Consider the following 13597-nt stretch of genomic DNA (forward strand, 5'->3'; position numbering starts at 1 on the left):
TAAGTTATTGTTGCTCACCGTGCGACCTGCCTCGCCGGTTGCTTTACCACTCTCTCTCTTAGCATTTCTTCTCTTCCCCCTCCTCCCCTTCCCTTTTCCCTAACTCCTCATCTCTTAAGTGCTCTTGTTACTATAGCCAGGAGCATACACACAATTTCACTTCGGTGAAGGAGTGGAAGTGGGTATTGGAACCAGTTTTACCACTGTTTACTTTCATATTCTTTCCTTTCGTTGGTGGGAACAATATATTTTTTTACCATTTAAGATATCTTTTGGGGGGGGGGGGAGTTTCCCCATTCTTCCCCCCCCCCCCTCCTCCTCCTATGTATGCTTCTGACTTGCACCCACAAATAATGACGTGCCTAATGTTTCAGTCTCTCAGCTAGTAAAAATTAAAAAATTCATTTGATCCCTAATAGGTATCTTCATTCACGTTTTTGCAACATTATTTTTTGACGTGACAACGTATTATAAATCGTTGAACGCCGGCTGCACGCTCGAAAAAATGTCCCATTATGCACATTGGCCCGTTTCGCTGTGTCCCGTTACACTCATTTTATATTACTCTTTGCTAACCTGAACCTCCTAGCATTGCGACAGAGTCCGTGGTGTAATTCTGTTTTCATGCATTTCAATGTAACATTTTCATTGCTCTTTGCTAACCAGTTCCTCCTTGCATTGCTGCAGAGTCAGTGGTGCAAATATATTATTTTTGACTGCGTTTTGGTGTTGGGTAAGCCATTTTCCTTCACATCATCCTTGAAGCACTCCCATTCGTTTCCTGCTTTTCCTATCATCGTCCTATCCTTCCTTAACAGAATAACACAAATTGTAAGAAGTTAAATAGCAAACATGTATAAAAGTTATAGTTAAAATAATCTGTTCGTTAAAGGAATAAACATATTTGAATTAATGAGTGCAAATAAAAGTAAATTTATCAATTAAATTGTAGATTTCATTTCACTCCTTCTTTGTATCCGTACAAAATAGTGATAATTCAATAAAAATGATTCAATTTTATTCATAAAAGTATGCGATCAAGTCATCAATGTTTTATGATGTCACGTTAAACTAAAGTCCGTAAACCGACTTTACAGACAACCAATTTTTCTTTCCCCCCTCTGTAAAATTACTTTCCTGTTGCCTGTAAACTACTTTTGCATCTGTCCAAAATAACATTTACAAATGGTTCAGATAGGCAGCCCCTTGGTTTAATGATATTATTTCCTTCACTCAGGATCAGAAGTGGTTGTATTATAATTATAGTATTTGTGGGCCCTGTAGATTAGTGGTAGACCATTAGGTGCCATTCACATCAGTCGGTTACAAAGATCATAAAACAGGTCACGGAAGTTACAATACTGAAGGACTAGTCACTAAAGTCGGGAAAAGTCCCAGAATGAACAGAAGAAACAGTGCTGTTAGTCATGAAACTTAAAATTCCAGCAGCCTTTTTGCTAGTTTGCATTTCATTTTTTTGATGCCTCACTTAAGTTTATGGTCACTAAAATTATGTGGCAATCATCTCTATAAAAAGTTTGAGCTTTCTAACAAAAAAAATAAAAATGTTCCTGCTAATCATAGAACTATTTCATATTATGTTTGATTTTGCTTTAATTATGTTATACATATTTAGGCGCGTTATGAAAAATTAATGAGATTGAATTATTACGATGTGCTTGCACCATGCAACAAAATTTTCTCAGGATGAAAAAAAAAAGCTAGTACAAAAAAATGCTATAAACAAATGAAAATTATGCATATGCTTTTAAATCATATACTTTAGTGATTGATATTGAATACTGGTCCACATAGAGTGGAACCTCGCTACTACGAGAGTTGACAGTGGCGAGAGAAATCCTGGTGACTACGAGTACTCATAATAACCGAATACAGAAAATCTAAGTCTAAGTTGGATTCTTGAATATTCCGAAAATGTCTTAATTTCACACCATATCTTGAAAACAGTGCACTGTAGTGAAAAAATGCATAGAATTAAAGTTGTAGCAAATTATGTTGTGAATAGAAAAGGTTTCTATGAATTTTGTTGTATCTGCAACTTTTTTTTTAAAAATCACGAATTAAATGGTCCGACTGATAACCGAGACGCAGCGAAGATAACCGCTGTCACCGTCGCCACGCATGGGCAAATAGGGGAAGTGAGTGGAGCGGAAAAAAAAAAATAAGAGGGAGGGGAAAAATGGAAGGGCATCTGCCATACTCGCTGCGTAAGCTGATGCTGTTTCTGAAAGGAAATACCAGAGTTTGTAGTGGCTGACATCACATGCCACATAAGTTACTCCCAGTTGTTTCCATTTGTCTTTTACCCATACGCACATGCACACGTAAATTTGACACACGTATTTTGTAAATATTGATCTGGTTTGTTAACATTTTCACATTAAGGTTCGCGCCTCCAGTAGTATTATATTAATAGAAGTGAAGTCTTTGATGTGTACCCCTGGGTCCCCTTTATTACTACAGGAGGAAGGGACAGCATTCGCCTACTCCCCTCTCCTCCCTTGAGCGACCTCTCCTATCACTGAACGCACCGAACTGTGACCAGACGAAGAATATTTGGAGGGAACGCTCTGACGCTATCGCGATAAGACCAGAAATTTTCCACAGTTCGAAGATGGATTGCTACAATACATGCGCAAATTTTTGAAAATCGGTTGCAGTGTTATGCATGAAATACTGCCCTTATTAGCGTGGGAATATGCACGCAGAAATAATTTTGTTGGGGCACAGTTCAAACGATAGTATTTGGAATACACGCTTAATGCGTCACCAAAACCTGTCAAGATGGACACGAAGATTGCTTGTGTTGCTAAGTTCTCGGACATAAAAACTGTGAGAAGTGGAGGGGAGACAGGTCTCGCTCACATGTTCGTTTCTAGATTCCCCCTTTCTGCTGTAAGCCAGCGCAACAGACAGAAGCTGGAGAGGGAGGGGAAAGGTCAACTAGCCGCCGTCACTGTGAAGCGAGAAAGCTAAATACGAGAAGCGGTGGAGGAGAGAGATGGAGAGAGAGCTTGTTGTTTTCATCGGAGTCCCACCCACTTCCCCTCCTAATCCCGGTCGCTACCTGCTAGTGATCCAATCTGCTACGCAGCACGCACTCTCTCACTTAGTAGTCTTTGTCTTTACTGCGTGAACTCTTTTTTTTTAAACCAGCGTAATTTTTACTTATTTGAAGATGTCATTCAAATCACTCGTACTTATGAAAGGGCCAACAAGGAAGCACTTGTAATTACCACAGTTTAATTTAATATGGTATACTTAGTCAAACTGACTGTGCGTTACAAAACTGTTGTAACTTCGAAGGTCTCGTAGTATCCCGTACTCGTAGCGTGGTTTCACCGTAATTAAAAACATGTATTTATTGTGAATATTAGTGATAGAGATGGTGTTTATAAACTTTTTCAAGTGTATCTAATAAGTTAGGTTATGTTCCCATGTATATAATTTATTTGCATTATAAATAATTAAAATTAATTAATTTTAATACACATACATATTTATATTGAATACTGAGTATTTATTTTAATTTTTTTTAGTTTGATTAAATTTATACTTTACCAATTTTATGTATAGTATCACTCCACTCCTTTTATTATTTTATTTCTATTATTTACCTATTTTCATGCAAAATTAAAGTTAGTTTTTTTTTATTATGCCAAGTAAATATAACTTCTAGCACGCGTGCATAAGAAAACACCCCCTTTTATATACAAATTTTTAATCTATTATATAAAAATAAGTATTAAGAGAATATTTTTCAAACTGTCCTGAAAAAGACTTTGGAATTAATTTTTTTCTAGGTATTTGTACATATCCTGTACAATCTCATGTCTGGTAATATTAGCCAGAACAACGATAATGAAAAACGTAAAGGTTGCTGTATTCTCGATGCCGATGTGTTTCAGTGCCGGTGTTGGTCGCACTGGAGTGTTCATCACCCTCAGCATTGTGTTGGAGCGCATGCAGTACGAAGGTGTGGTCGACGTGTTCCAGACGGTTCGAATCCTCCGTACCCAGCGGCCAGCCATGGTGCAAACTGAGGTAGTGTAACTTACTGCGTGAACCGTGTGTGTATTTGAAAATATTATGTTTTCTCAATAGAAAATATGAGAGTGGAGAAATGAGCAAGTGGAGTGTGTGAAATTTGCAGGTGCGTTGTCTAGAAGTTGTAGTTATGAATGAGAGATAAAATTATTATAAAAATGTTCTTACAAAATTATGATTACCTTTCAAATAAAACAATTAAAGTGGTTTTTTTCTTTGCTCAATAACACTTTTAATACAAGAGACGTCAAAACTCAAATATTTATTTAGCATCAATATCAAGAAACATAATTAATCCTTTGAATCACAATTAAATATATCCAACAACATAAATCGAACTTCCTTACCTCTGGAGAAGGGTGTACTTAAAAACGGTTATTTTTATTCTATTATTTAATGTTTTAAAATAAATTCATGATATAATTTTGTTGCCTCCCTCCTGACTTGGGTCTCCCACCACAAGAGTCAATGAATACACAAAGACAACCACAAACTGGCCTTAGCAAACTTTTTTTTTTTTCACCAACAAATACAAAATAAATTATGAACAAAATTTTAAATAGTAGACTGTATTGAAAACTAAAGAAAGATAACTGCATCATTAATAGAGAAGATGGTTATATGCTTAATAAAAATTGGGTACCAAACAAAGAAACCCACTTTCAAAAAGCAACAGGACTGAAGCTAATTTTAGACTTATTCCTGAAAGCTAACAATAGCCAAAGGGAAGAGGGCATATGTTATGCTGACAAGTTGACTCATAGCAAGAAACCACATGAGTTTAATTTTAAATGGCTCTATCTCATTAATGATTAGTCCTATAAAATATGATGACCAATTTTATTTTATAAGTGTAACTTCATTTATTGTTTTCATATCATTTATTTTTTATATGAATAGATATTTAATTATAAAAATATATATAAAAGCAGATTTTCACCCCTTTATTATGAGGGCTGTTAGATACGTGCTAAGGGTTGCTGCATCGAGGGGTGTTACGTGGAACGCTCAGACTAATTTTAATGCTGCAATCCTCACCATACTTTCGATTTGTCATAAGACGTTTTTGGATGCTGATAGCTTTAGCTTGTTTTGCACTTGTAAAAATGCACTAGTGATGTTATTAGTCACCTGAAAAATTTTGCGGATTCGTTTTGTTGCAAGGTAGACTGCAAATATGTATATCTTTGCATTGCTTTGATGATTGTATCACAATTTTTTGGACACTTCCCTCTTATTACTGGGCCATTCAGCTACCAGCTAGCAGTACATTGATCCACTCGGAAGAAGGGGAAGTTCTCCAGTAATAAATCAGCCAATAAGAAAACATATGAGTAGAGTATACATAGCCACGAAATTTTTGGTTCTGTAGCCATTATTATGTTGATATTTTCATAGGCAGTATCCGAATACATAGGGATGCATCCATAGCACACACACATCCCTACATCCCTTGTAGCAAATGCAGTCACAATGCAAAGGAAGCATTTCTAAGGGATGGATAGTATCCTAATACTTTTATTGATAGCACCACCTGTTGACAGTTGGTCGTACTAATGTGCACGTAACTAATTTGAGTTGTGATATCTTTGAATATTCCCCAAAGCATAAATAACAACCAATTTTTAAAAAAAAAAAAATCATGTAGCGATCAATGTAGTGTTATGAATCTCAAATTATAAAAAAAATGCTAATAACGAGCATTATATACCCCTAAGTTTAAGTTTGCCTTTCGACAATATTTATTCTTTGTCTCTATTTGAGTTATTACTTACGCTTATGTTTTAAACAAATCTTATGCAATAAATCTGAAGAAACTAATATTATATACAAACAAAATAAAACACTATTCTGAAGCTATTGGATGTAGGGACGCACCAGTGGATGCGAGTGTTGCATCGCTAGAAATGTCGGTTTTAGTGGACGCATTGGCATCCCTTGGGAGAATTCGAAAGCATCGCAAAGTTGGCCACGTCCACCACGGTGCACTTTTATTGGATCCCATAGCTAAGGGATCCATTAGGCTAGTATTTGGATGCAGCTATAGTTAGTGTAGTTCTCTGCTTAACTCATTAAACGTTGTGTGTTTCAGGACCAGTACCAGTTTTGCTACCGAGCGGCACTGGAGTATCTCGGCTCCTTCGATCACTACGCGAACTGACGTTAAAGCAGCGGCAGTCTCATGTGTACCATGTTTTGTGTATGTCTGTCATGCACATCACGTAAGCAAAGTGGTTGTCCAGTAGCGAAGCAGTCCAAGGTGAAGTTACGTTTGTCGTCACACGCAAAGTAACGGATTTCCGATTGTTGCAGTTCTTGTTTGTGCTAGAAGTTTAACGGAACAACAAAAAAAAAAGTATTTTAAGAACATTTAAACAAATAATTCAAATATTTCAAAGGTCAAATGTTGTTTTATGGAAACCCGTTCCCACTCGAGAGACAATAACTTGCCATCTCATCGTTACAAATGCCAGTGTTTATAATTTCGTGTTTTATAATTTTTTTCCACAGTTTTTTAAAGATGTCTTAATGAACTTTGTACATACCAGAACTTTCTGTTAAACGAAGTTTAGAATTTGTGGTGCCATTTTATGTGTGATGATGTGATTGTTTTCATTTTAATGTTTTAGTGAATGATAAAAGTTAGTTTTTGAGTGTGTGCTCTTCAGTTGTACGAAGACACAAATTTAAATGAATTGTAATTTTTAGTCTCGCTCCAACCTAAACTTCCAGTCGGCATAGTTGGAAATCATGTGTGCATCATATTTTTTTCCAAGGTGCCTACTTAAGAAAAGTTATGGAACAGTTGAAATTATTGGCATAAAACTTGTGATTGAGCTAGTTACAATTGCAGAACGGGGTAACGCACATGCAATCAGTGTGGATATTATTTACAGTGTTCCGATTATATGTCCCCTGCTAAGTTTTTTATGTTACAATGGAGTTCATTTGGATGGTGCTTTGACGAGTGCTGACAAAGTGTTTTGTCAATACAACTGAAAGTACTGAAACAGCAACTTAACCAAATTTTTATTATTTTTTTCCCCAAGTTTTATCAATTGTATAGAGGAAGAATAGAAGTAAATTTGTTTTAAGCAGTGGCATTGAAATGGTGACTTGGGAGCTAAACAACAAATCTTGCAAAGGGTAGTAATAAAAAGAATAGGTGCATCACTGCAGAACATATTAGAAGGGCATGTAGTATTTTCCGCGAAAAGATTTCGAGACTAGTTGAGAGTTAACACTAGCGTCATATGTGTTTCCTGGTTTCTTTCAGGTACATGTCTACTGTCAACACACTAATCATAGCCATCCAAAGCGAAAGCAAACATGTCCTTCCTGAATGGCTCGTTTCAAATAAGGCCATGGCTCTCTTGCAGACGGTCGCCAATTACAGGCAGAAACCACTGGCATGGGCATACAATGTTGCAGTCTAATAACCATTCAGATTTTTCCGTGAAAAATGCCTGCCCCTACATATTATATGTTATATGATGCAGACGTGGTTAAAAATTTATAAAAGTGCTTAAATGTTTTTTTGCAAGTGATTTTTTCCGGGGGCCTTAAGAAGTAGGCGATCGTGGGAATCAGGGGTGGCAAGCCAGAAACCACCCAAGGCCACATACCTAGTGGTTCCTGATGCTGGCTCCTTGTGTAGAATGTTTCTCATTACTAGAGAAAAGATTTTGTGGTTTTATTTTTGGTGCAATTTCATTTTTAGAACAGAGGATTTTGGTGTTATTGTTTTCATTCATATGAAAGCTGTTTTGCAATACTTACTCCACCAAAATGCTGCATTTTTAAGGTGAAATAATTTTTTTAATATCTAATAGAAACTTACTTTATCACATTCCGTTAACACACCGTAAAAATAGCAAAAACACGCAGAAACAACAACAGACACAGACCAGAAACGAAAAATCAAAAAGGTGTATCGATTTGATTCATCGATTGATTCGGTGAAAGAGAGACATCTAGTGAGTGTTCAAAAAACAGGAAAAAAGGATCAGAGATAGCATTAGAAGTAATACTAGGCAGGCAGATGAAATACTTCCCCATTTTTCCCCGTTACCGAAATGTTTTTCCCCAAGGAATTCCCCCCAAAAAATAATTTTCCCCAATATGAGAGAAAAAAAACACAATCTGGCGACACTGGGTGCGAGTTGAATTTTGAAGTTATTTTACACTAAAAGCATGTCATAGATTGAGCTACCATAATGAAAATTGGTTGCAATATTGGAAGAGTCTATCCATATAACCCAGCAAATACATTTGTTTTGGTACTTTCCTGCATCGTTTTGCATTATAACGTGACACTGAGAAATAGCATTTTGTCATAAAGTAGCCATTTTAGGCTTTTATGCCTGACAGTTTAATAACCAAGTACCCACATCAGTAAAAGCAACATAACTTAATAACTTACTGTTGTGGCTGAGTTCACATATACAAGTTTTTATTAATGAACTCTTGATATCCATGAATAAGCATGGTAATAACTTTCCGTTTCTTAACTGTAAGTTATTAAGGTTTGTGTCTCATGTATGCAGTAGACTTCTAGTAGTCCGTCATCCAACAGTCTGGGATCTTGACGGTCCAGTCCCAGCAAGGAATGTACGGAGTTTAAGACAACCAAGCAGACCTAAGCTTAAAACCTGTAATTTATAACTGAGGGCAGAAACACTCTTGCAGTGGGCACATTAAGTGGTAGTCGGAAGTTCTCTGCGCAGCCTGGGATTTGTCGGGAGAGTTTGGCACGGTTCAGGATCGCTCAGAAGCAATGGGCACGCTTCATTTTTCTTCAGCAGGACTCCGACATTCATCAACAGCAAATTTAGTTCGGTCCTGTATTGGTTCCTGCTGAACAATATTTGCTGCCAAAACACCATCTTGCAGATTTATTTGTTCTATAACTTAGGTTTAGCGATCGCAGAACAGAAAGCCTGATAATCTTGGCACCTGCAAAGTCGTAAACGTGCTAGATTATCGGAAGTCTGCTTCATGGTGCTCGTGCAGTTTCATTTTCGGATTTGAAATTTGTTCACTGTGAACTATTTGACTTAGAGAACTACTTAGATTTCAAATTTGTTAATCGTAACAAAAGTATTAAATATTAGATTAAAACAGAAAATAGTGTTTTTTTTTTGTATTTATTTTTCTTCTGGCATTTTTCAAACATATTCATATTTACATTTAAAATATATGTTAGATATTCTGGCGAGAAATAAAAAGTTAAAACTTTAATAAATATAGTATGTTTACGTACCTAACTACAATGCTGAAATACCATACTTTAAGTTGTTTGATCACATAGCTACCTATATGTAAAAACTTACTGTAAATTTTTTTTTTTATATATACAATTTTGAGGTGAAATGATTCTAGCTAATCTAACCGCTATTTTGGACTTCCTGCAAAAGGCATATTAATAAAAATGGTTCTGTGTCTTTTCAAATTCATAACACTGGTCATTAAATATATATTTTCAAAGCTGAAACTAGAGTTTTTTGTGAAATGTAGGCTATAGCATAAATACCAGCTCTTCATATATTTGGATATAACGTTTTGTTGGATGAGTTCCACTCTCGAGGCATACAATCATGCTTTCAATGCCACTGTAACATGCCATAATTAGCAGGCATGTACGAACAAATGTATTTTTAAGTATGTATTATATTAATTTGTATTTTAATTTTCATACACTTTCAGATTATTTTTATAGAGTTTTTAGTTGTGTGAATTTATATGAATTTTTATTGCTTTTTTTATTATTATTGTATAACATATCGGAGTTTTATCCACACCTACAAAGACTTTAAAAAGAATTTAAAATGTGTGAAAACCTTCTGTAGCTATTGAAAATGTAATAAATGATGTATGATTTTTCTTATGAATGTTATTGTATTCCTTAATCAAAAATTTGTTATACTTTTCAATAATGGTATGTAAACTACTGGTGGCTAGAACTAAAAAAATGTGTAAAACAAAACAATTTTTCATCCTGTAAAATCTCAGTAAAATTACTTTCCTTACAGAGAAATACTGGTGTCGTTAACATTTAAACCTAAAGTTATTTCAACAATGATAGATTGGTTATATTCAGTCAGGCTGTAAGTTTTGCTGCCGTTAAGTGCTAGCATCACAGAAAAAACTTTTAATAGTACAACTAAATGATATATTTATAGCCAAACCAGCAACACACTCTTCGAACACTTGTTAATTCATCTTTGTCTTCCACGTACTTTGATGCCATGATGTTCATTGCCTAGCACAATGAAGGTCACGTTCGGGACAGCAACTATACCGGATTACAGGATTAGCAATTTTGCAGGATTATCGAACGCCAGTATAGTTTTCATGGGGGATACCAAAGAAAAATTAACATACAGTACAACTATTATTTACTCTATGGCAAGAAACAATACACATGAGAGCAGTTCTGTTTAAAAAAAAAAGAAAAAAAGAAATGTTATATCAGATAGAAAACAGAGAAACACTGTACTGAAATGAAAACTGACAGTCGCAATAAAAACTGAGTGAACTGTAAACGTGGGAGGTACAGTGCTGCCACCTGGTGGACAAGGATGACAATCACACGAGGCATCTGTAAGAATGTTAACGTGATCAGCGCCGGACTACAGAACGTGCGGAACTGAAGAGTACTGAATTGAAACATGCCGGTCACTTATACAGTGGCGGTCCTGTGGGAAGGGGGAGGGGTGGTTTATGGAGGAGATCACTCCCCCCTCCCTTTTACCGCCCAAAATAATCCCTATCAACTAAACAAAACTGAAGTGATAACAAAAAATGATTTACTTCAGACCACACCTAACCTCTGAAATTAGTTTTTTTTTTAATTTGTTTTGTTAAGCGTAACACTAACTTTTGTTTTTCTTAGTGCTACTGTACTGCGTACAATTTTCTTGAAACTTTTCAAGAAATCAGAAATGTGTTGAAGTAGACTTTCAAGTGGCTATTATTTATTTTATTTTTTTATTTAAGACTTTGCATTCAACTGGGAACTATTCCAATACGATTCAAATCTCTCCGGTCATCCGCCCCACCCTAAATTCATAGCTTGGTCCGTTACTGTGCTGATGGGGTGTAGTGTACAAAGTGTCACTGTACCCCGGATGCTCTTGGCGGGACCCCGTGACTTATGTGTACGTAAGCAGCAGCCTTCCTTCTCTCGGGAAGCAGCCAGTAGGACTGCCCTCTTCTTCTGCTTTCGTGAGTGACGAACGTCTTCCGAGCTGTCGTGATGGGTGTTGAGGAGCGTTGAGAGGGATTTGGAGCGAAGGGTAAGTAGGGCCCGGCCAAGGAGGTTGAGAAATCTCCTTGGGTGCCATGCCGATTATAAACAAGCTTTGAATCACGCGTCTGTAAGCGAAGCTGTCAGCACCAGCATAATCAAGATGATACATGTTTTCAGAATAGTTTATATGTGACCGGCCATTTCATTATTATTTTCATTGTGTGTAGTTTTCTTTAAAAATACCCACATCAGTGAGAAAAAGAAAATATTCATTAGTTATTAGTTTTGTTTGTAAAACAAATAATATAAATGAATCTAATCAAGTGGAAGGGTGAATTTTTTTTTTTTTTTTCAAATTGATTTATTAGTACTAAGCATAAATATTAATCATCTCACACGTACAATAAGAAAATTGATTCCAGTATTATTATATTTCAAATTAAGATGCAATTGTTTCAAAAATCTTTAAATAATGTAGGTGTATTTAATGAATTGAAAAAAAGAGAAGATTAATTTTAATCATTCTGTGCATTTAATCAAATTAAATGGAAGTGTAAATGTCAAAGATGACAAAATATAAAATAAAGTTAAATAGAAACGTGTGTTTCACAAATTTTAAAATAAGCTAGCTTAGAAAATGAAATATACATATATACATATGATACGCCAATTTTAGTGTGTTCAGAGTTATATTACCTTTAGGAAATTTTATATAACATTTCCTAAAGGTAATATAACTCTGAACACACTAAAATGAGTTATAAAATTGGTGTATTTAAACTATATTTAAAATTGATCAATATTACTTTTTGCAACAGTAAGAGGCCCGGTGGTCAAATGGTTAGAATATTCACCCCCTTCCCTCCCTCAAGGCGACCAGGGTTCGATTCCTGGCGGAGTCGAACCCAGATTTTCGCAAGGGGGAAATGTGGCGGACGATGCCATGGACTGTGGGTTTTCTTGGGGTACTCACATTTTCTGAAACAATTCATACCCCATCTCATCTCCCTTCATGCATTCTCCCTCGGATAGGGCAGCCAGCTCCCATGAGTGTCAGCCCCAATCCATTCATGTAGACCCTCGCCTCAGGCGGGACATAATGCTTCGATTCTCGAGGTACTTATTACAACAATACAAATTTCAACTATACATAGTTTTGATATGAATTGAATTTTAAATATAACAGATATTCTATGTGAAATTTTTTTAAATTAAAAGTATTGGAATTATTCACAAAAATTGTCTCACAATGGTGCAATATCAGCAATAACATGAAGTTGCCACGAGCGAAGCAGCAGGTTTATAAGCTAATGTAAATTAAATTTAACTATATTACATGACAAAATATTGTGTAACATATGAATATTATTATTTATAGGCAGGACTGTCGAGAGAAGCTAAGGGCCCAGTGGCATATTACTTTACTTTTCAAATCACACAATTAAAAAAAAAAACCTAAATATTACCATGGCCATAACTGTTAACATTATTTGTGTGTATCACATAAATTGTAAGGTTTCAAGAAAATTATATTTTCAATAAACTTGCATGCAATTTTCTTTGTACTATAAATGTAAAATTTTGCATAAAAAAAAAATATCGTGGAACACAACTGGTTCCCAGGAATTTAGTCTACGATGTCCCCCTTTCCCCCCCCCCCCCCCTTTTTTCTTCCTCAACGGCTCTGTTTATAGGTAAGCCCACTAATAGGAACTAGCTATTTGACTAGATTCCAGTTGACTTGTATTTCCAACACACACAATATGGAGAAACTTTACATGCCAATAAGTACAATACTTATCCTTATTAAAGCTCGCCTGACAGCAGTGGCGGATTCATAGGGGGGGCGCAGGGGGCGCGCGCCCCCCCCTTGACCAGGGCAGCCCAGCACCAAGCATGGTTCATGGCAAGGGGAGGGCGCGCACCCGGCCGCCGATGTTATACAATACACATTCATACACTTACCTTTAATATTCAGGCGAGACGTAAATGAAACGGATAGAGCTTGGAAAAAGATCTCTGGATGCATCCAAGCAACCAAGGTGACGTAACAAGGGAGTGTGTGGAAGATGTATACCTGCCCCCCCACCCCCCTTGAGATTTTTCTGTATCCGCCACTGCCTGACTGTCTAAATACCAACCTAACTGTGTGCCTGCATTGAACCATAACTTTTTCCTTCTTCCAGCTAAATTTCTGAGGCTGGATTTTTGGGGAAATAATTTCAGTAATATCTTCAGCATCTTGATGTCTTCAAAAGAAAAGCAGAAAGCCCCTAA

At 36.2% G+C, this 13597-nt stretch overlaps 1 protein-coding gene across 5 annotated transcripts in view; it reads left to right on the plus strand.

Moving 5' to 3' along the window:
* LOC134538240 (tyrosine-protein phosphatase Lar) overlaps positions 1-9955 on the plus strand; it is a 1248834-nt gene extending 1238879 nt beyond the window's left edge. For all 5 annotated transcript variants that reach the window (XM_063379387.1, XM_063379386.1, XM_063379388.1 and 2 more), the window contains 2 exons: positions 3930-4065; positions 6161-9955. In XM_063379387.1, the coding sequence (XP_063235457.1) occupies positions 3930-4065; positions 6161-6229 (205 nt within the window). In that variant the 3' untranslated portion in view covers positions 6230-9955. The remainder of the gene's footprint in view (positions 1-3929; positions 4066-6160) is intronic.
* The last annotated feature ends 3642 nt before the right edge of the window (positions 9956-13597 follow it).

This window comes from Bacillus rossius, chromosome 13, assembly GCF_032445375.1.
Source record: "Bacillus rossius redtenbacheri isolate Brsri chromosome 13, Brsri_v3, whole genome shotgun sequence".
In the NCBI taxonomy this organism is placed as follows: Eukaryota; Metazoa; Arthropoda; class Insecta; order Phasmatodea; family Bacillidae; genus Bacillus; species Bacillus rossius.